General features: G+C 43.9%; 1 protein-coding gene across 1 annotated transcript in view; it reads right to left on the reverse strand.

Annotated features, from left to right (window-relative positions):
* Positions 1-216: 216 nt before the first annotated feature.
* LOC124777484 (ragulator complex protein LAMTOR3) overlaps positions 217-22995 on the reverse strand; it is a 45156-nt gene continuing 22377 nt past the window's right edge. The window contains exons 3-5 of the mRNA XM_047252919.1: positions 20065-20123; positions 8661-8794; positions 217-516 (exon numbers count right to left, since the gene is read on the reverse strand). Coding sequence (XP_047108875.1) covers positions 382-516; positions 8661-8794; positions 20065-20123 — 328 coding nt within the window. The 3' untranslated portion in view covers positions 217-381. The remainder of the gene's footprint in view (positions 517-8660; positions 8795-20064; positions 20124-22995) is intronic.

Genomic DNA, 22995 nt, shown 5'->3' on the forward strand with positions numbered 1-22995 from the left:
ATGTGCCGGCCCACTTGACTGGTTACAGCGAGCGACACGGCTCCCTGGAGCAGGGAGCGCTCCGCAGTTCACAACGGAGCCAATGAGCTGGAACAGCCTGATCTAGATAGTCATGAAAATGTTTTTAGCATGAAGCCAAATAGATTCTTTCAGAGTCATTAGTTAATTTATGAGATTAAAAGTTAGGCACTGAATCTGAGATAAGCACAAGTATCATTTACTATGAAAATTGAGAAATATTTATTTTAAAAACATAGTTTGGTTTTAAACAGTGTAAATAAATTTCAGGACAAGGAACATAACATTTCAGTATCATAAAGTGCTGTACACAATACATGCAACATGCATACATTTATCACACAGTCAGTCCCAGAATGGTACTCAGTCTGCTACTGCGCATTTCAGGTCTCCCAATAGTGGTTCAATTGAGTGTTCCAAGGAAAGCAAATGCCCTGTGTTGCATAAGCTTGTAGCAATGAAACTGATTACCAGTGGCAACTTATTTATCTGCACAACCTGGGGAAAAAAATATATAAATAAAATGTGCTCAACTCACAGTGTCAAAATTAACCTACTTTCACTATGTTAAATACTTAGCAAACATTAATAATAAAATCAAAGATTTATGATAATATTATACATGACAGTTTCATTTAAAATGTTTTGCTTGTGTAACACAAGTGAAAAAAAATAAAAGCAGCAGCTGATGGAAGTCCGAATTGGTTCAAGCTGTCATCTTGAAAAATCGGGTTTTCTGCTGGCAAGCCATGTCGTACTTGCAATCTTCACCAGGTGTTCCCTGAGGTTAAAGTCCACTAGAGTCTCCCTTACTACTTATTACTTAAACAGATAGACTCATGTAAATAAAGAATCTGGAATATACAACCGATAAGAGCATCTTTGTAATTTATATTGTAGTGGTAATTTTACTAACAAATAAGAGAAATCTAAAGCTTGAAGTTTCACATTAAAAACAGACATTATGTTAATAACTATCATGATACAGTCACTTAGGATTTTACAGTCACAGAGCAATAGTCTGTCACACTAATAGCTGGAAACCCAACTTTCAATAGTGCTTTTCTTATCTCAGTCCTACCACTGCAATTCATTCATCCATTCATCCATCCATCCATCCATCCATCAAGGAAGGAATATTTCTGTTCAACATACTGTCAATGACGAGATTGGTTGGTTTGTTTAAAAGAGGGGGGAACGGACCAAATTACAAGGTCATCGGTCCCTTGTTCCTAATAAAACAATGCCACAAGTGTGAGAATAAAACAGACAAGACACATATCACAAAACGGAAAGAAAGGAAAGGCAAAGAACACTGAAAGTAACAAAAGAGGACAAGAAAACAGACACTAGAAACAGGAGAGTAAAACAAGAAAGCCCACCTGGTTAGCCATGAGGTCTAAAGCATGGCTTTCCGGATTGGGAAGGAGTGCCTGGTCTCCGGCATGAATCTGCCCAACGGACTTGGGTTGAGATCCAGTGAGCCGGCCAGTCTGTGGATGGTTTTTAGGCAGTTTTCCATCTGCTTCGGCAAATGCAGACTGGTTCCCCTTACTACGCCTCAGCTACACTATTTCAGTGATAGCTATGCAAACAAGTACGCGTACACCACCATTACTCTACCATGCAAAAACATAGTGGTTACACTCGTCTGCTGTGAGACATTCCCTGGGGGGGGGAGGGTCCACCAGGGACCGAAACCGCACAATAACCCTGAAAGAGTGGTTCAGTGTGGGGCAGCAGAGGGGTGAAGTGGACTGCAGTAGTCATCGTGGGGTGAGGACCACTGCAGCGGCATTGGAGATGGAGCCTCTCTGTCGTTTATAGGCCCCTGGTTAACAAACAATACAATACAGAAAAGCAGATTGCAGTGGCTGGCCAACCAAGAGCTTAAAAAGGAAAAGCCAGCCACTCTGCAACACATTAAAACCTCCACCCTAAAAGAACTAAGGTGGAGGACACAGAGGGACAAAGGACAAGCACTAAATCTCAGATCAAATGTTAAAACCCACCCTCACAAATAAAACTTAAAACTAAATCCGCCAATGAGGCATTGTCAGATAAAATGAGTTGCAAAAAGTCTGGTTACCCAAGATTTCCTCGCTGGGCAGTCAAAATGGGACAGTGCACCAGCATATGAGCAACTGTCAACCAGGCACCGCACCAACACTGAGGCTGGTCTTCATGGCACAAAAGGTAACTGTGGGTCGCCCAAGCATGGCCAATGCAGAGCCGGAAGAGAACAGGTTGTTCCCTGTGAGGGGCCCACATGGAAGACTTCCACACATTCGTAGTCTCCTTAATGACATTCCATCTCCCAAAGCCAAAAAACCCTGCGGCTATGTCAGAACACAGGCCAGGTTCAGAGATGCCCATCTCCAGAAGCGGTTTCTGCGTAACCTGTTTGGCCAGCCTGTCAGCAAGTTTGTTGCCTGGGATGCTGACGTGTCCTGCGGCTCCACACAAACACCACTGTACGACAGGACCGGTCCAGGGCATAGATGGACTCCTAGGCGGATGCCACCAAAGGTTGGCAAGGGTAGCACAGGTTGATAGCTTGTAGGCTGCTCAAAAGGAGTCAGTACACAAAAGAAATAATTCCTTGGGGCATGAACTGAAATAATGAAGTGCAAGAGAGATGGCCACCAGCTCTGCAGTGAATACACTGGAGCCATCGGGCAAGGAATGCTGTTCAATATGCCCTCTGTGAACAAAGGCAAAGCCACCATTACCATCAGCCATCGAGCCATCAGTGTAAACCACTTCAGAGCCTTGGAACACTTCAAGAATTGAGAAGTAGTGACAGTGGAGAGCCACAGGGTTAACCGAGTTCTTAGGGCCATGCGAAAGATCCAGGTGAAACTTCAGCCTAGAGCTACACCACGGAGGTGTACATTAATGGACCTCGAGGAGAACTCTTGAAGAGAAGGACTCCAGTTCAGACAGAAGCGATCGCGTGCGAACCGCAATCGTTAGCCCTGACCTGGGCCCCCTATGTGGGAGGTGAACCGCCTTGGTTGGGAAAAGATGGTAATTAGGACATTCAGGAGAGCTATGAATGTGTACAACATAATTGGCGAGCAGTTGTACATGTCTGATCTTCAATGGATCGTCTCCAGCCTCCACCAGTATGCTTTTCACTGGACTCATCCTAAAATCTCCTGTCGCTAGTCCAACTCGCAATGGTGCGACGGGTCGAGCAAACAACGCTGAGGGTGCCACTGAACCACAAATCACACTCCCATAGTCAAGGAGGAATTGAACAAGGGCTCTGTAGAGCTGCAGCAGCGTGGAGCGATCTGCATCCTAGTTGGTGTTGCTCAGGCGGCAGAGAGCATTGAGGTGCTGTGAACACTTCCATTTAAACTGACGAAGATGAGGAAGCCAAGTCAAACAAGCACTTAAAACCAGACCTATGAATCGACATGTCTCCACTACAGTGAGTGGATCGTCATTAAGGTAAAGTGCTGGTTCTGGATGAACAGTATGACGCCGACAGAAATGCGTAACATGTCTTCATGGCAGAAAACTGGAAGCCATGGGCTAGAGCCCATGACTGTGCCTTGCGAATGAATCCCTATAGGCGACGCTCAGCAACACCGGTACTGGAAGATCAGTACAAAGTGCAGAAGTCGTCTGCATACAGAGAAGGTGAGACGGAGGGCCCGACAGCTGCTGCTAGACAGTTAATGACCACAGAAAATAGAAAGACACTCAATACAGAGCCCTGCTGGACTCCATTCTCCTGGATATGGATGGAACTAAATGAGGCACCAACTTGGATACAGAAAGTACAGTGACAGGAAATTCTGGATAAAAATCTGGAGCAACCTCGGATACCCCACTCGTATAATGTGCCAAGGATATGATGTCACTGTGTAGTGTCATAAGCTTTTCGTAAATAAAAAAAGACTGCAACAAGGTGTTGGCATCTGCAAAAGACTGTTCGGATGGCAGACTTAAGGGACACAAGATTATCAGTGGTAGAGCGACCCTGGCGGAAGCCGCCCTGACGTTGAGCCAGTAGGCCACGTGACTCCAGAACCCAACTGCCAACACATCGTACATTCCAGCAGCTTACAGAGAACGTTTGTGAGCCTGATAGACCGATACCTATCCACATCAAGCGGGTTTTTACCGAGCTTTAGCACCGAAATGATGGTGCTCTCCCGCCATGGAAAGACGACATCGCACCAGATCCAGTTGAAGATGACGAGAATGTGTCACTTGTAGTCAGATGAGAGATGTTTAATCATCTGGCTGTGGAGCCAACCTGGACCAGGAGCTGTGTCGGGGCAATGTGCAAGGGCACTGAGGAGCTCCCACTCTGTAAATGGGGCATTGTAGGATTCACAGTAGTGTCTTGTAAATGAGGGGACTTTGCCTTACAGCCACCGTTTGAGAGTGCGAGAGGCTGTGGGGTAATTCGATGCAGAGGCTCGAGCATAGTCTCGGCAATTGCATCTGCGTCGATAGATAACATGCCATTTATGTTAACACCAGGAGCACCTGTTGGGGACTGGTACCTGAAAACATGTTTGATCTTTGCCCAGACTTGAGAAGGTGACGTATGGCACCCAATGGTCGAGACACCTCTCCCAACATCCTGCTTCCATTGTTTTGTAAGTTGGCGAACGCAAGCATGTAGCCATTTAAAGGCTATGAGGTGCTCCAGGGAAGGGTGCCACTAATGCCGGTGTAGAGCTTAATAGCCTCAGCAACTTCCGGTGACCACCATCAGACTGTCTTTCTCCGGAGGCTCCCTAAAGAACAAGGGATCACATTTTCTGCCGCAGAAATGATCGTTGTAGTTACCTGCTCAATACCACATTGATGTTACTATGTGGGTGAGTTTCAATGGTGATAGCAGAGGTGAAAGTTTCCCAGTCCACCTTGTTTAAAGCCCATCTGGTCTGGCGTCCGTGTGCCTGATGCCGGGGCAGTGACAGGAAGATGGGCATGTGGTCACTACCACACAGGTTGTCATGTGCTCTCCATTTGATAGAAGGGAGAACTCCTAGGCTGCAAATTGATAAAGCAATGGCCGAGTAACTACCATGAGCCACACTGAAATGTGTGGTGGCCACAGTACTTAAGAGGAATAGGTCAAACTGAGGCAGTAAACTTTCGACATCTCTGCCTTGGCTGGTAAGCATGGTGCCACCCCTCAAGGAGTTATGAGAGTTAAAATCACAAAAATGGTTCAAATGACTAAGCACTATGGGACTTAACACCTGAAGTCTTCTGTCCCCCAGAATTAGAACTACTTAAACCTAACTAACCTAAGGACATCACATGCAGCCAACATTGTATTTGACTACATCTGTGGAAAGATGAATAAAAATACCACTAGTGTAGGAACATGCTATTTCTATTTTTTACTGATAGCATTGTCTACATCACTTATTTTTAAATTACGACACTAACTACTGTCAACAGATTTGTAATCAAGTTCAATGTAACATAAGATCTACATATATTACCAGTTGACAAAAGTAAAAGTTCCAGTCAGAACTTAGAACTCATAGACGAAATCATTTCCCATGAAACAGCATAAATGCACTAGCAGCAAAAATCACCTCTGAAGAAATAGCTTGAGTAACTCAGTTAACTTCTTTTGAACTGGCTCAACAAACATGAGCACACCACTCACAAAATGTGTGATAGGACCAGCAGGATAAATAAAGAATCATGTAAAATTCAGAACAATTGTTTTACATTAACATTCCACATATCAGAGAATACTGTGGCATTGTTTGATGTGCCCTCTTCCTACAGAGGAAAAACAGTGGTATTAACAATCCTAAAGTGATCCAAATTTCCCCCATTTTGATCCATATGTTCTTTACACTATGAGAACACTGGATAATAATATCACATCTAGCTTCTCTGGATCTTTCACAATGAGATTATTGTGGTTTGTAGTCCACAAAAGCTTTCTGGAAATGTGTCCCATTGGAACCCATTGGAGTTCCCACCTCTTCATGTCCTAAGGCCACCCAAACAAAGTTAACATGAATCACATCCGCTTTTTGAATCTTCTCCCTCAGGAGGGAAAGACCAACAAGAATCTCAGAAACATAATACAGGCACAGTCTAACATAACAGTCCGACACTCACTGCTGTAAAAGTTGCTGCCGTTTGACAGATGGAGCGACACTAGCACTCAGAGCGGCAGGTAAGGTGAACCTCAGACGCATCGTAAGCATAATGTTTGTTTGCATCCATTTTCTACGTAATTTCCAAATTATTCGAGTTAGTTTCTTGCCTCCAAGAGTTTGTGTAGTATCAGAAGGCATATATGTTTCTAAAAATGATTCTAAAATAAGCGCAAGTATGGACAAAAACCATGAATAGAGTGGCAAGCTACAACATATTCGTGAAGAAACACTTGTGACATTGGACAGAATTGCAGCGTACCACGTTGATATCAAAAGAATATAAACACACAGATTCACATGTAAGAAGCACAGACATGTACCTCTACATGCAAACGCGATGGACAGCTCGTTTATCTTTCTGTAGGCCTACTGTGTTTGTCATTGTCACTTGTTTCCACGACCTTCATCTTTATATTATTCTAAGTGGGACAAGCAAGTGACAAATAGTGGGAGAAATATACTGAAAACATAATGAGCTGATTACATTACATTTCACGAAAAACCAAATATTTGAATAATTTTCAAACAATCTGTCTGTAGGCACTTTCCTTGTACCATAATAGTTTCACTCTAAGTCTAGCGATCTGCACATTCTGACACTTCATACGCTTTTGTAAGACACGAACAGCTGCACTTAATCTAACCACTTCATCGTCAAAGCAGGTCTTGTGTTGATTCTCACGAATCTAGCACTAATAAATGGAGAGTTGAACTAGCTGCTTCTGTGTCATAGGACTGTTTTACAGCTTTAGATTGACTGTCGAATCTTTGTGGCAGTTTCTTCTTCATTGTCAGTTGAGGTGGCTTATTTGGAATGTCAAACAGTGTGGATACTGCATTCCACACGAGTTTGTTATTGTCTGCGTTCATGACCTGGTTTTGTTCAAAACGTAGCGAACAAAACCTAATATTATTATACAGGTAAACCGGGTCTTTCTTCGTAAGGTCTTCTCGTCTGCTATTAACTAGCCATTTTTTTCCTCCTAAAACAAAACATTCATGATTTATACACATACATTTGCAAATGAATCCTGACGATACAGTTTAGTAACATGATGGTATATACCTCTCAGGATCCTTAGGAAACCTAAAAAAAGACAGCTGTGGTGTCTTATTCCTATTGCTGCTGCAATTTATTGCGCTACAAACTCTCCCGATGGTAAAAACCATTGTATAAATCAAAATGAACAATCACTATTCACTTTCACGATCGCACCAAACTCACTGTTCAACCTACCGGCCGCTTGGAGCGCTGCTGGCGCTGAAGGCAACAAAATCGAGGCGAAGTGTCGTGACTTATGTTAGACTGTGATACAGGTGTAATATACCAATTTTGCTAATGTTGTGTTCCACTCCAATCCTTTTGGCCCAACAGAAGGCGTGTGTGTGTGTGTGTGTGTGTGTGTGTGTGTGTGTGTGTGTGTGTGTGTGTGTGTGTGTGTTTGGCCACTGTGCACACTTTTGACAAACAGGAGTACCAATGGAGATACAGAAAAGCAGATGCATGGCACTGAGAAGGCAAAGCAGCAGATACATGCCCCTACCTGCTGGGGCAGCTTCCCATATTTTGGATTGGTGGCTCAACTGTACTTTGCTACTCTCAGAGTAAACAACCTGTAAGGATGGAAATCTAAAGAGGAAAAGAAACAACTCAATGGTGTTCGGTTAGTTATGAGAGAAATTGTGACTTAAAACTGTCTGTGATGTTGAGTAGAGATTTGAGTATGTGAATGCTCTGTCGCTCTACATACACAATATTAAAAGACTTTTTTTTGTTTAAGTGTGTTAATAAATATACTGGTTAATACAACAGACTGAGTTCCTTGGTAGTTTTGGCAGACAACACGAGTTGTCTTTCCAGCACCGCAACTACACAGAAGGATACATGATCCACCACATATTGCTGGAGCACTGTTACTTGGTACTGATTAGTAGGTCCTGATCAGCAACAAAGTATATTACATGACTTTTCCTATGTTTTATAAGATACATGACTGACAATTTGACAGACAATGTAAGTGTTGGTAATCAAACAAATCCTATTCATACGCAAAAAGGAACTCATTGTAATGTCCAAGAAATTGAACTTTTACTAGCATATGTTATTCAGAGTTATAACTGAGTCACCCATTTTCTGAGATTTCCAAAATCAATGTTCTCCTTTGTTCCATCTCTACAACCCTCTAGATTGACGTTTGTATGTCTTGAGCTCTTAGGTCAAATTCCTTCTCTAGCCTTTAACAAAACATTTGCCATCTTTTTTTTCTCACTCTTGCCTTCCACTTTGTAGTTCACTGTTCATATTTTGACATGAAAACAAATTTTTATTTCAAAATGAATACATGAATAGATCAGTAAATAAGCAGGACACACAATGGCACTGCTGGCATCCAATTATTTACACATAAAAACTGATAAAGCAGACAACAAAATTGGTTCACTTCAGTCTGTCAAATGTTACATCTGACTAAGAAAAATTACCTGGTATGAGGAGTACATGCAGATTAGGGATTTATTTTTCCCAAGTCCAAGTTTTCCTCCTTGCTCAGTAGCCATACTAAAAGTGGATAAGAAACTTGGTCGCATTGCAAGTTCTGGGGCAGAGTCTGCTGAAACTGTAGTAAAAACAATAATAAATAATAATAATGGTGGTGATATCAGAAAAAAGTCAAATGTTTGAGTTTTACACTCATGGAAGATGAATCTCCTATACATTGTACTAGGACATGTAACCTGCAAACCTTAAACCAATTTTGTTTGCATGCACCTCAAAAATTATTATGAACAATGTAGAATTTTAACAACACTAATGATTTGACCTGACTGTGAAATTAATGTTCATTTTCTTCATGATGAACAAGAGGTCGAAAAGTATAAGAGAGACAAAATGATGAACGATGACAGTTCTTAAGAGAATGTAGGTATCATTGAATTTAAACTATAGATACGTGTACTTTTGCTTCGTGATAAGTAATACACTATACATTCCTCTGGTATCCAGCTGAAGTGTTTAGTATTTAACATCTCCACAGCACCTGTTGATGCCAATTTGATTTCTTGCTAAACAATGGACACATTTAACAATTACCTGCCTGGAAACTTTGGATTATTAACAATGACATAACTTTCAAATAACTTCCAGGAATTCAGCCAGGTAACGCTTTCAGCGACCGCTGATATTCCAGCGGGAGAACACCCCGCCATTATCAAGGCAACTGCAACAGACAGGCGACGTACATGCCTCATGGTAGGGAGAATTTAAATGCCTTTCTAGAATATCTGAACTCTATCCACCTGAACATTCAACAATGGAGGTGGAAGAGGATGGTTGCCTTCCCTTTCTTCATGTGTTGGTTAGGAAAAGGATGATGGATCACTGGGACATGCAGTCTACAGGAAACGTACTCACACCGACTTGTACTTACAGGCTAATAGTTGTCACCATCCGGCTCAGCGTGAAGGCGTACTTCGTACCCTGGTACACAGGGCACATGTCGTTTCCGACGCTGAGACTCTGCCAGCTAAGCTGTCCCATCTTGAAGTTATGTTTTGTCAAAATGGTTATAGTGATAGACAGATTGAACGTGCGTTGTGCTATTGACCAACATTAGATCGGGTGGTTGATGACAATTCTGAGTCGACACCTAAGTCTACTGCCTTTTTGCCTTACATAGGAAACACTTCGAACCAGATCAGTTGTATTTTATGGAAATATGATGTGAAATGTGTTTTTCAACCTCCATCTAAAATTATAGTGCTTTTGAGTTCTGTTAAAGATGATCTTGGTCTGCGTAAGGCGGGTGTATATCGCATTCCTTGTAGCTGCGGCATGGCATATATTGGTCAAACTATCAGGACCGTGGAGGACCGATGTATTGAGCATAAACGGCACACACGATTACAGCACCCAAGTAGATCTGCTATTGCTGAACATTGCTTGGATACTGGTCACTCCTTGTTATAAAATAACACCAAGATATTGGCATGCACGTCCTGCTATTGGGACAGTGTTATTAAGGAGGCAGTTAAGATTAAATTAGCAAGCAGCCTCATTAACAGGGATGGAGTGTTTTGTTTAAACTCTGTTCGGAATCCGGCTCTCTCCCTTGTCAAAAAACAGAGGGACAGAGTCAATGCTACCTCACCTGCGAATTCGTAGTCTCACTAACCGATATCTTTGACTGGTCATCTTTGGTGGCACTAGTGTTCAGTGTGTGTTATCTTTCCTGCACGAGTCCGAGAACTGAGGTTTTAAATTTGCATGTACGGCGCCTGTCCGTTGCAGTTGCCTTGAAAATAGCGGGGTGTTCTCCCGCCAAAATATCGGTGGTCGCTGAAAGTGTTACCTGGCTGAATTCCCGGAAGTTATTTGAAAGTTGTATACGCCAGGAGAAACTCGGGTCTCTCAACGACGTACCTGTTTACACTTTTTTCAAACGGATTGTGCGTCTGAGTGACGCCAATGTGACTGCATGATAATTTACAACCACAGCCTATGCTTTTCACACGTTGTGATGAAGCAAGCTGGGATATTTTTACTTCCCCACTTGTTTTGCCATATGCCTCCTTAAAATTCATTTTTTTCATGTCTGACTAATTACCATTAACATGTGAGTATAATCTGCATTTTCATAAAAGAGAAAGATTGGCCCTCAGTTTTAAAGAATATAACACGAGGTCTACTTTTATGCTTGGTTTTATGTATGTAACTGATTTTCTAATTTATTCTGTTACTAGTTAGTATCTTTCATTATCGGGTGGAATCAGCAATTGTTATGCAACTTAAATTCTATTGTTGACTTTTAAACAAATATAAATTTTGTACTAATTATAAGCTTTTGAAGGAACAACTAATAGTATTATTAAAGGATCTATTTGGCTCTGTTCAAAAACACGTTAGCGAAGCCAGCCCTTAATTCCAAAGTAATTTTCAGTTTTGTCAAAAGTACTGTTTGTGTAAGGATATCTGTTAATTTCATCATTTAAACAAATAATTCGGCCTAACTCTTAGTATAAGAAACTGTTACAAAGAAGCAATTTTTTGATGTATTCAATTAATTTAATGAGTTAAGCTTTAATTGTAATTTCTGTAAATTAAACTTCGAACAATGTGTAGTTTCACCACCTATTATTGTGAGAACATATAAGGGCCTGATTTTTGGTCCCGAGACATTCCGTCCACGGTCAAGTTTCAGACCATGAAATACGTGTTTTTTTTTTGTTTTTTTTTTTTTTTTTTTGTGGTTTTATGGCGCACAACTTCAATGGTCATTAGCGCCCTGACTACTCTAAGAATGCACCGCGAGGCACAAGTTAACCACAACAACTAAAAGGGAAAACACGATAAAAGACAGACTGACAGGCATAGGATTAAAAAACAGCATCATCAAATGTCCTTAGCGAGGTTTGTCAAATTGATAAAACGAAGAACACGAGCAGCTGCTCGTGGGTTATCCGCTAAAATGGCATCGAAAGTATTTGGCAGGTTAAGATCGAGGCGCAGTGTGTTGAGATCTGGACAGGACATTAAAATGTGTCTAACCGTCAGCAAGTGCCCACATGGGCAGAACGGCGCCGGCGCAGCCGTCAGCAGATGGCGATGGCTGAACCGGCAGTGTCCAATTCTTAACTGGGCTAAAACGACCTCCTCCCGCCGAGAAGGGCGTGAGGAGGACGTCCAAGTCACAGCGATAAGATGCGCCGACAAATGACCCTGCTAAAATCGGACGAAGGGACACAACAAGAAGCTGTCCGAGGCTGGAGGACCGCAGCCTTGGCCGCGGCATCTGCAGCTTCGTTCCCAGGGATACCGACATGGCCAGGAACCCACATAAAGCTAACTGGAGAACCGACGTCCACCAGCTGCTGAAGAGAGCGTTGGATCCGGTGTACGAAAGGGTGAACCGGGTACGGATCACTGAGGCTCTGGATGGCGCTCAGGGAATCTGAGCAGATGACATAAGCAGAATGTCGGTGGCGGCAGATGTAAAGAAAAGCCTGGTAGAGGGCAAAGAGCTCAGCTGTGAAGACCGAACAATGGCCATGGAGCCGGTATTTGAAACTTTGTGCCCCGACAATAAAAGAACACCCGACCCCGTCATTGGTCTTAGAGCCATCTGTATAAATGAAAGTCATGTTGATGAACTTCGAACGAAGTTCCAAAAAACGGGAGTGGTAGACCGAACCGGGGGTGACCTCTTTTGGGAGCGAGCTGAGGTCAAGGTGAACGCGGACCTGAGCCTGGAGCCAAGGTGGCGTGCGGCGCTCGCCCACTCGAAAGGTTGCAGGGAGTGAAAAATTAAGGTGTTGAAGGAGGCGACGAAAGCGAACTCCAGGGGGTAGCAGGGCAGAGACATACAACCCGTATTGACGGTCAAGAGAGTCGTCAAAAAAGGAACGATAAGACGGATGGTCGGGCATTGACAGTAGCCGACAGGCATACCGACAAAGCAGTATATCGCGCCGGTAGGTGAGTGGCAATTCGCCAGCGTCAGCATGAAGACTCAACGGGACTGGTATAAAATGCTCCGATCGCAAGTCGTAAACCCCGATGTTGTATGGAGTTGAGGCGGCGTAAGATGGATGGCCGTGCAGAGGAGTATACGAAGCTCCCATAATCCAGCTTGGAGCGGACGATCGACCGATATAGACGAAGTAGGACGGTTCGATCCACTCCCCACGACATACCACTGAGAACACGGAGGACATTTAAAGAACGGGTACAACGGGCGGCCAAATATGACACATGGAGACCAGCTAAGTTTCCTGTCAAATGTAAGGCCTAAAAATTTGGTTGTCTCCATGATTGGGAGAGCAACGGGACCGAGTCGTAAGGACGGTGGGAGAAACTCTTTGTAGCGCCAGAAGTTAATACAGACCGTCTTCTCGGCAGAAAAACGGAAGCCATTGGCGACACTCCAGGAGTAAAGACGGTCAAGAGAACGCTGAAGACAGCGCTCCAGGACACGTGTACACTGCGCGCTGCAATAGATTGTAAAATCGTCCACGAAAAGGGAGCCTGATACATCAGCTGGGAGGCAATCCATTATTGGATTGATCGCAATGGCGAAGAGAGCGGCGCTCAAAACTGAGCCCTGTGGCACCCCATTCTCCTGGCGAAAGGTGTCTGACAGGACAGAACCCACACGTACCCTGAACTGTCGATCCATTAAAAAGGAACGAATAAAAAGAGGGAGGCGACCACGAAGGCCCCATGTATGCATGGTGCGGAGAATGCCCGTCCTCCAACAGGTGTCGTAAGCCTTCTCCAAATCAAAGAACACAGCCGCGGTCGGGCGCTTCCGCAAGAAGTTATTCATAATGAAGGTCGACAAGGTAACCAGATGGTCAACAGCAGAGCGGCGCCTACGAAATCCACATTGTACATTGGTAAGTAGGCGTCGAGACTCGAGCAGCCAAACCAATCGAGAGTTAACCATTCGCTCCATCACTTTACAGACACAGCTGGTAAGCGAGATAGGTCGATAACTGGAAGGCAAGTGCTTGTCCTTCCCCGGCTTAGGAATCGGGACAACAATAGACTCGCGCCAGCATGCGGGAACATGTCCCTCAATCGAGATGCGATTGTATGTACGAAGAAGAAAACCTTTACCCGCAGGAGAAAGGTTCTTCAGCATCTGAATATGAATAGAATCTGGCCCTGGAGCGGAGGACCGTGATCGGCTAAGTGCGTTTTCGAGTTCCCGCATGGTGAATGGGGCATTATAACTTTCACAATTCGAGGAGCGGAAGTTAGGTGGCCTAGCCTCCTCTGCCTGTTTGCGGGGGAGGAAGGCAGGGTGGTAATGAGCGGAGCTCGAAACCTCTGCGAAAAAGCGGCCGAAGGCATTGGAGACAGCCTCAGGGGCCACAAGGACGTCATTCGCGACCTGCAAGCCAGAAACTGGTGAGTGGACCTTAGTGCCAGATAGCCGGCGCAGGCTACCCCAGACAACAGAAGAAGGAGTAAAACTGTTGAAGGTGCTTGTGAAAGCAGCCCAGCTGGCTTTCTTGCTTTCTTTGATAATACGACGACACTGAGCACGTAATCGTTTATAATTGATACAATTCGCCACTGTAGGGTGGCGTTTAAATGTGCGTAAAGCACGTCGACGAGCACGTAAAGAGTCTCTACATGCTGCGGTCCACCAGGGGACCGGTACGCGACGTGGAGAAGAAGGAGGGTGAGGGATGGAATATTCAGCAGCAGCGAGAATGACTTCCGTGAGGTGTGCGACCTGACGATCGCAGCTTGTAAAGGTTTGATCCTGAAACGTCGCCCTGGAAGAGAAGAGCCCCCAGTCTGCCTTGGAGATGGTCCAATTAGAGAAGCACGGAGAGGGGGTATGCTGCAGGAGATGGATAACACACGGGAAGTGGTCGCTCGAATATGTATCAGAAAGTGCATACCACTCAAACCGGCGTGCAAGTTGGGGAGTACATATAGAGAGGTCTAAATGGGAATAGGTGTGAGATGTGTCCGAAAGAAAAGTAGGGGCGCCAGTATTGAGGCAGACAAGATCGAGCTGGTTGAAAAGGTCTGCTAACAAGGAGCCCCTCGGGCAGGATGCTGGAGAGCCCCAAAGGGGATGGTGGGCATTGAAGTCTCCAGTTAACGAAAATGGTGCAGGTAGCTGAGCAATAAGTTGCATCACGTCTGCCCTGGTAACGGCAGATGACGATGGAGTGTAAACGGTACAAAAGGAAAACGTAAAAGTGGGGAGAGTAACGCGGATGGCAACTGCCTGCAGGCCGGTGTGCAACGTGATGGGATCGTAGTAAATATCATCCCGGACCAGCAACATAACCCCTCCATGAGCTGGGATACCTACCACAGGGGGTAGGTCAAAACGCACAGAGGTGTAGTGTGCCAAGGCAATTTGATCGCATGGGCGTAGCTTCGTTTCCTGGAGGGCTACGACGAGCGGACGGTGCAAGCGGAGCAGCAACTTCAAGTCCTCTCGGTTGGAGCGAATGCTGCGAATATTCCAGTGAATAAGTGCCATCGTAAGAAAAGGAAGATGAGAGAAGCGGTCACCTCGAAGGCCGCTTAGGGCCTGGCTTCGAGCGAGCACTGCCGCCGCTATCAGTAGGCGGACAGTCATCGTCCATTGGGTCTATAGGGTCATCGGCCATCTCGGGAGGATGGCCGGGAGGGGGAGCCTCCTCCGCCGGTGAACGGCCAGATGTACGGCTACCAGCGGTGCGGCCAGGCGAAACGGATGACGGCCTGGGGCGGCAACCGCTGGGTGGCGCAGGAGAAGAAATGCGCCGTGGCGGAGAAGGAGAACTGTGCTTCCTATGCGCCTTTTTGGAAGGACGTTTAGTGGAAATACCGGTCGAAGGCTGGGAGGTCGAGGTACGTAGGAAGTCTGCACGGGATGGTTCCTTCTTGAAGGCCCGTGCATCTAACTTCGATGTCTTCGTCTTAGCAGAAGCTGAGGAAGGGGCTGGTGTCTGTGGGGTGATGGGAGGAAGAGGAGATGTCGACCGCGCGATCTTAGCACTGGCCGAACGGACGACCGTGGTGCTGAAGGTCAGATCGCATGTCTGGGTTGCTACCTCCCGGGTAGTCCGAGGAGAGGCGAGTACTGTATTTCCCCGCTGGGAGCAGCGTGGGCTTCCTACTAGCCAATAGCTTGCGAGCAGCCGAGGTGGACACTTTCTCTTTGACCCGAATTTCTTGGATACAGCGTTCTTCCTTATAGACAGGACAGTCGCGGGAGGATGCGGCATGGTCACCCTGACAGTTCACACAACGAGGAGACGGAGGTGGACAGTCACCCTCATGAGCATCCCTGCCACAAGTGACACATTTAGCCACATTGGAACAAGACTGTCGAGTGTGACTGAAACGCTGACACTGGTAGCAGCGCGTAGGTGCCGGGACATAGGGGCGAACAGAAATAACCTCGTAGCCCGCCTTGATGCGCGATGGCAGCTTAACACTATCGAAGGTCAAGAAAAGTGTCCGGGTCGGTACAAGGTCATTGTTGACCTTTTTCATGACCCTATGGACAGCCGTCACGCCCTGCTCAGCGAGGAAAGATTGAAGCTCCTCGTCAGTCAATCCGTCGAGGGAGCTAGTATAGACTACACCACGAGACGAATTCAAAGTTCGGTGGGCCTCCACCCGGACAGGGAATGTGTACAGGAGGGTGGCCCGAAGCAGTTTTTGTGCCTGAAAGGCACTCTCAGTTTCTAGTAATAAGGTGCCGTTACGCAACCTGGTACAAGATTTGACAGATCTGGCTATGGCATCTACGCCCTTCTGAATAACGAAAGGGTTGACAGAGGAAAAATCCTTTCCGTCCTCAGATCGAGAAACTACGAGGAACTGTGGGGCAGGCGGTAGTACTTTTGTCACTGTTGGCTGGTCACGTTTCCGTTTTTGGGTCGAAGTCGAGAGAGATGGAGTAGAATCCATTGCGGAGGAATCCCCCATGATTGCCAGCGTCTCCGATGGCGCGCTCCTTCCTTGTGGGGACCCTCTCAGAGGGCACTCCCGCCTTAGGTGAATGTTTACACCTCAGGTCACACCTCCCGAGAAACAGACGGAGGGACCAATCGGCATGGTCAGACGGTATCAGCTCAGGCAATCACCCCTCCCCGGGCCTGGCCTTTACCAGGGGGTACGCGCGTGCCTTACATGTCTACCCAGGGCGGGGACTTACGCGTTACCCCGTCACCGGCTACGCGTGCGAACGCGTGGGTCGGCCTTCAGACACGCACAGGGAGGAAGGAAGAAGAGGAAAAAGAAGAGAGAGAGGGAGAAAGAGGACAGACTGTCTCAAACGCCGAGGCGGAGACCAGAGAAGGCAAGGAGAAGAAGGCAATGAGAAGGCAAGGAGAAGAAGGCAATGAGAAGGCAAGGAGAAGAAGGCAATGAGAAGGCAAGGAGAAGAAGGCAATGAGAAGGCAAGGAGAAGAAGGCAATGAGAAGGCAAGGAGAAGAAGGCAATGAGAAGGCAAGGAGAAAAAGGCAATGAGAAGGCAAGGAGAAAAAGGCAATGAGAAGGCAATGAGAAGGCAAGGAGAAAAAGGCAAGGAGAAAAAGGCAATGAGAAGGCAAGGAGAAGTCAAGGGAAAGAGTAAGGAAGACAGTGAGGTGGAGAAGAGCAAAGAAAGGAACCAACAAGAGGAAGGAAGAAACGAGAAGTGAAAAACCAAAAAGACCACGATTATAGGTTGTGGAACCGTCCGTCTCCGGATGCAGGCGCTAACTACCCCCGTGAGGGGGATGGACTCCTTTTAGTCGCCTCTTACGACAGGCAGGAATACCGCGGGCCTATTCTAATCCCCGGACCCGCAGGGGGGATGAAATACGTGTAACACAATTAGGCCATGTGTTAAAACAATGACAGTGTCTGTTCCATATGTACTTTGTTATTCTTCTAGAACTGTGTGGTTAGGTTTTTACTGCTCGTAGATGTTCGATAGCAAACTATTGTAGCAGTATTTGGTGTTTGCCTGCAAACTATTACTGAGGCTTATTGAAAGTGGTGCACTGGCCATATTACTGTGTATTATTGGGGGATTGTGAACAGGGAAAGTAAAGAACTGTTAAACGCAAATGTCCACCTGTCAGCTACATCATTTAAAGTAGTCAGTGTTCAGCTTCCAACACCGAGGACAATCAACGAGGAAATAAAGCAGGCAAATGTCACAAGGTGAATGTGGCACCAAGTTTCCCGTTAATCACTACATCCATCCCAGAAATATGCACAGAAAAGGGCCAATGCTTCATTTCACCCAAAATAAACATGGCATCACTATGCTTCAGGCTGTTCTTGAATATGTATCATATTTTCAGCAATCCTAAGAGAAATAGATCCAGTAATAACTGTAGATGAGGTTACCATTTAGCAGACAACAGCTCCATGCATTAATGATTTTGAGCTGTGCATCCTTACAATGTCCTAAAATGATGAAAAATGTTGGAATTTTTGTGAATATTTATTTTGACCATTTATGCAAAACACCTGATTTAGTACCTAATGAAGCTTGTGATATAAGCACACCTAATGCACATTATGAACTCTGATACTATCATCACTTCATTGTAAAAATCACCTTACATAAAAAAGATTATATGTGAATGTTGTACTTTGTAAACTGCTACTTACATTTGGTATGATTAGAATAATTTTGAAGTTAACAAGAAACTAAATAACAAATTTTATTTCCACTAAATTTTGCTATATTTACATAAAGAATATTCATAAAGTCAATTTAAGTACTGTCTTTGTAAGCAATATAAATGATTAAATTCTTTGCCTACAAATGTAAATTTTCTTATCTTTGTTTGAGTCTTGTGAAGCCAGTTAAAGTCTGATATATTTGTGCACTCATGGCAAATGGTTATAAGCTAGATTTCTGTGGAAGTTGTTTAGTTATAAGGGACAGTTTGTTTAACATGCAGAAGCTAAAAGGGATGAATTTTTATCATTTAATAGATGAAGTCACCTACTAAACCATCACAACTTTGGAAGCTTCAAGATTTTTTCTTTTTACATAAAAAACACGCGACAACAATCATACCACAAGAAGAAAATGAAGCTAACATAGAATGAGTAAAGTTAAAAGTTAAAGTTAAAAGTTTATTAAGATGTACATGTCTACTTTCAAAATTATGAAAATTGATTAATATCAGTGCTTGGATGTGTCAGTGAGCGTTTGACATTAGAAGTGGTATGTTACACGCAAGCCACTGTTTCTTGATTGTGACTTACATGAGAATGTTCGAGAAGTGGATATTAGCATATGTTAAGTGGAGATACCACAACAGAGAACTTCCAAATGAAGCTTTCAGTCTTGAGTGCTGCAACCACTAACATGGTTAAGAATAAATTCTTGATCGTTGCCTTTTCAGTGCGGTAATCTATTATATGAGACCACAACATGGACCAACTCCAAACTCTTGATTTTCATGGTCACCATCACAAATACTGTAATTTTTAAACTTCACAGACCATATCCCACTGAGTTAACGCGCTTGGGCAAAATGTAATGGACTATCTACTGGCTGTGCCTCTGGGAAGTACGATACAACCAATTTTTTTATAAATATAACATCCCAAATTACTTAATAACCTGAAAGACTTTTGCAAAAAATGTTGAAGACACAGAGGTAATCAGAGAGGAAACTCTAGCTCAGTTTGAGAAAGAGGAAGAATGGAAACAGCAATGGTATATCTCAAAACTGTCCTGTCACTAACCAAACATGATTAAAAGATATTAAACAACCTAAATAAGGACAGTCAAAGATTTTAAAACTGTTCCTGCAAAATTAGAGTTCACTCATGACGACTAGATTACCTCTTAAAAATTGTGGATACTGAAAAAGATCACTGAAAGTACTGAGTACCTCATTTTACGTACACAATATCTAAACACATCATTTTGACACTAGATATGAGCCACTTCAACCCAGCACAACTAGCAATTAGTTACGTAAATAACCTATTCCAACAATATTTACACACTGCCTATAGCCTATGGGTGTACACACACACACACACACACACACACACACACACACACACACACATTCAGAAAGATGGAATTGTTCTGTCTGGGCAGCCTGAACTGGCTTTTTCCTAGATCACTAAAGCAAATGGCAGGATAGTTCCTTAAGCCCACAGCTGATCACCTAGCCTGTCCCCATACTCTACCGGTCATATCCTCAAAGCATATTAGATATACTGTGTGTTTTAGCTTACTGATTTGCACTGTATTGCTTTGATAAATCCTGCATCACTGTAATGCTGATTCTTGTGTGAATAAAGAGGGATGAATGAGGTAGGTAGCAATCTATTCTTTCTTTTCTATCCTGGACTTTCCATTTTTTTTACTTCAACAAAACTCACTTCCTGTAGCAACTTACCTTTCAAAACAGGTACACCATCCCTATCTGTAATCAGTATACACAGAAGACCATCTACTCTGAAACAAAAGAGATACAGAAGCACACATTAAACAGGCATTCTGTATTGATAGAAAAATTGAGAATACATAAAGTGTTACAATGCATTTGAGTATTAAGGTGGTGTTAACAAGGAGAAGTGAAATCAGTTGTTGTCAGAGAGAACACATAACTACAACAGGAAAGGCCAGAGCAAGCATATAAACCACCTGCAGACGCACACCAAAGACAAAAAAATCTACAAGATAGCAAGAGTGGTCAATGGAGGGAAAAAATCCCTATTAGAACTGAGTTTTCATGAAGACAATGAATTTTTAATGGGGGCCAAGAAAATATTGTGGTGAAACATGTCCATTATTGTACTTTTACTATATGTACACTGAAGCACCAAAGAAACTGGTACAGGCATGTGTATTCAAATACTGAGATGTTAACAGGCGCAATGTGGCACTGCAGTCTGCAACTCCTATAAAACAAGTGACTGGCACAGTTGTTAAATTGGTTACTGCAGCTACAATGACAGGTTATCAAGATTAAAGAGTGTCTGTCTGTCCATGTGCATTCCAACAGACTTGGGCAATTCCAGCAGGACAATGTGACACACCTCACATCCAGAATTGCTACAGAGTGACTCCAGGAACACACTTCTGAGTTTAAACACTTCCGCTAGCCACGAAACTCCTCAGACATGAACATTACTGAGCATATTTGGGATACCTTGCAATGTGCTATTCAGAAGAGATCTTCACACCCTTGTACTCTCATGGATTTATGGACAGCCCCGCAGGATGCATTCTGTCAGTTCCCTCCAGCACTACTTCAGACATTAGTCGTGTTGCCGTAGTTCTGCGTGCTCACAGGTGCCCTACACAATATTATGCAGGTGTACCAGTTTCTTTGCCACTTCTGTGTAATATAACTTAGCACCCGGAGAGCCGCAGTTGGTTAGACGACTTCACACTGGTACTGATTGTTTCCATCCATTGCTGACCTTAGCTAGGAAACAAAGGAGCATAATACAGCACTGTAGAAGGCACTGTGTATGCAACAGTGATTCCAGTGTATTTCTTGTCCCACATGAAAGCAACACAGTCTATTCTAGTCTCTCATCTTCACCCATCACAGCAGCAAACATCTGCAGTGGCAAACACTTGCTTATGCATCAAACACTCCACACAAAAGTGCCAATTTATATTGTGTGAGTAATAGGATTAGGAAGTCTTATCACTGAACAGTAATATAATGTAAATTTAAAGGTCGTCAAAGCCTTCCAGACATACAGAAACTGAACAAAACCAAAATTAGGCTTTCTCAGGCTCAGAGCCGTGCACGTAGCATTCAGTGAATTTGGAAGTAAAACTCAATATACAGGCTTGAGGGGGGAAAAAAACCCTACATAGTTTTGGTTTAAAAAATGCATAAATGGACTAGCCATCTGTCGAGAAAGTCTTGCGACCATAATGGCATCAAAGCAGAGGATAACAGAAAATCTAAATACTAAACACATTTCCGTAACTGTTTCACTGACTAACACTAACTGCAGTTCCTTCTTTAAATCGTCACAGGAATATCAAAATGACAATGAAATACACAATCTGATTTAAAAACCACCATCTGAAAGAACAGCAACCCATTCTTCAAGAGTCACAACCAGAGGAGGTAGTGACAGACACTAAGGTCTGGAAGAAACTCTACATTGTAACTCATTACAAAAGTTTTCTGTTTGATTCAGGTCAGGACTCTAGGAAAGCCAGTCTTTTCCAGGAATGTTACTGCTCACGAACCATTGCCTTGCAGATGTTGCTTTATGGCAGGCTGCAGCATCATACTGATACAATCATCTCCAAACTCTTCCACTTCTGTTCACCATGCGCAATGCTGTCAAATATGCTAATTTCCTTTGTATTTTGCATTTTCTCAAGTACAGTAAGGGGATCACACCGTAGCTATGAAAAGACCCCCATTCTGTAACACCTCTTCCTCCATACTCCACTGTTGGCACTACACATTACTTAGCATTGACTACCAAAATGTGCGGGTTATGAGGAACTGCTCTGCCATTATACCCATTCTCTGTAACTCTATACGCACAGCCATTGTGCTAGTTCAACTGCTGGTGGCACTCTGCAACTCACTAGTGATTCCTTCCACTGATTTCACGCAATGTTTTGCAACAACCCTCAACAATGCTCAATGGGCCTTGTCCATCAGTACTTGAGGTCTGTTTGGTCTTCATTTAGCTTTAGTTGTTGCTTTGCATTTTCATTCCACAATCATATCAGCAGTCAACTTGGATAGCTTTAGGAGGATTGAAATGTGCGTGATTTGTTACTCGGGTGACATCCAATGACTTTTCCATCTTCAAAGCCATTGAGAGTTCGCCTTACAAATGCATTCTGCTGTTACTGCTTTTCTACTGACAACACAGTACTCCGTACCTCTTTTTATACTGTCATTCCCACTTCTTGTGACACCTAGTGATCAATTCCGCATTACACAGCAGTTTTCGGATACTTTTTATCTGATAGTGTAGGTGACTGAGATAAAAATTCAAATGAAGTCACTAAGAGGAAAGGCTACTGGATCTGACAGGATACCATTACAACTCCATAAAGAGCATCCAAAATAATTTGCTCCTCATCTAGCAGCAGTATACTGTAGGTCATTGAAGAAGTGAAGTGTTCCTAGTAACATAGGCACAGCTCATTACATTTTTCAAGAAGATTTAAGAACACTGCAAAAAACTACAAGGCTCTGTCTCTGGTGTCAGTATGTTTTACAATTTTGAAACATGTTTCATGCCCATGTATCATAACATTTCTGAAGACCAAAATTCTCGCCTGTAAGACTCAACATGGGTTCTGGAAACAACGAAACTCAGATCATCCTGTT

This window comes from Schistocerca piceifrons, chromosome 2 (assembly GCF_021461385.2).
Source record: "Schistocerca piceifrons isolate TAMUIC-IGC-003096 chromosome 2, iqSchPice1.1, whole genome shotgun sequence".
Lineage (NCBI taxonomy): Eukaryota > Metazoa > Arthropoda > Insecta > Orthoptera > Acrididae > Schistocerca > Schistocerca piceifrons.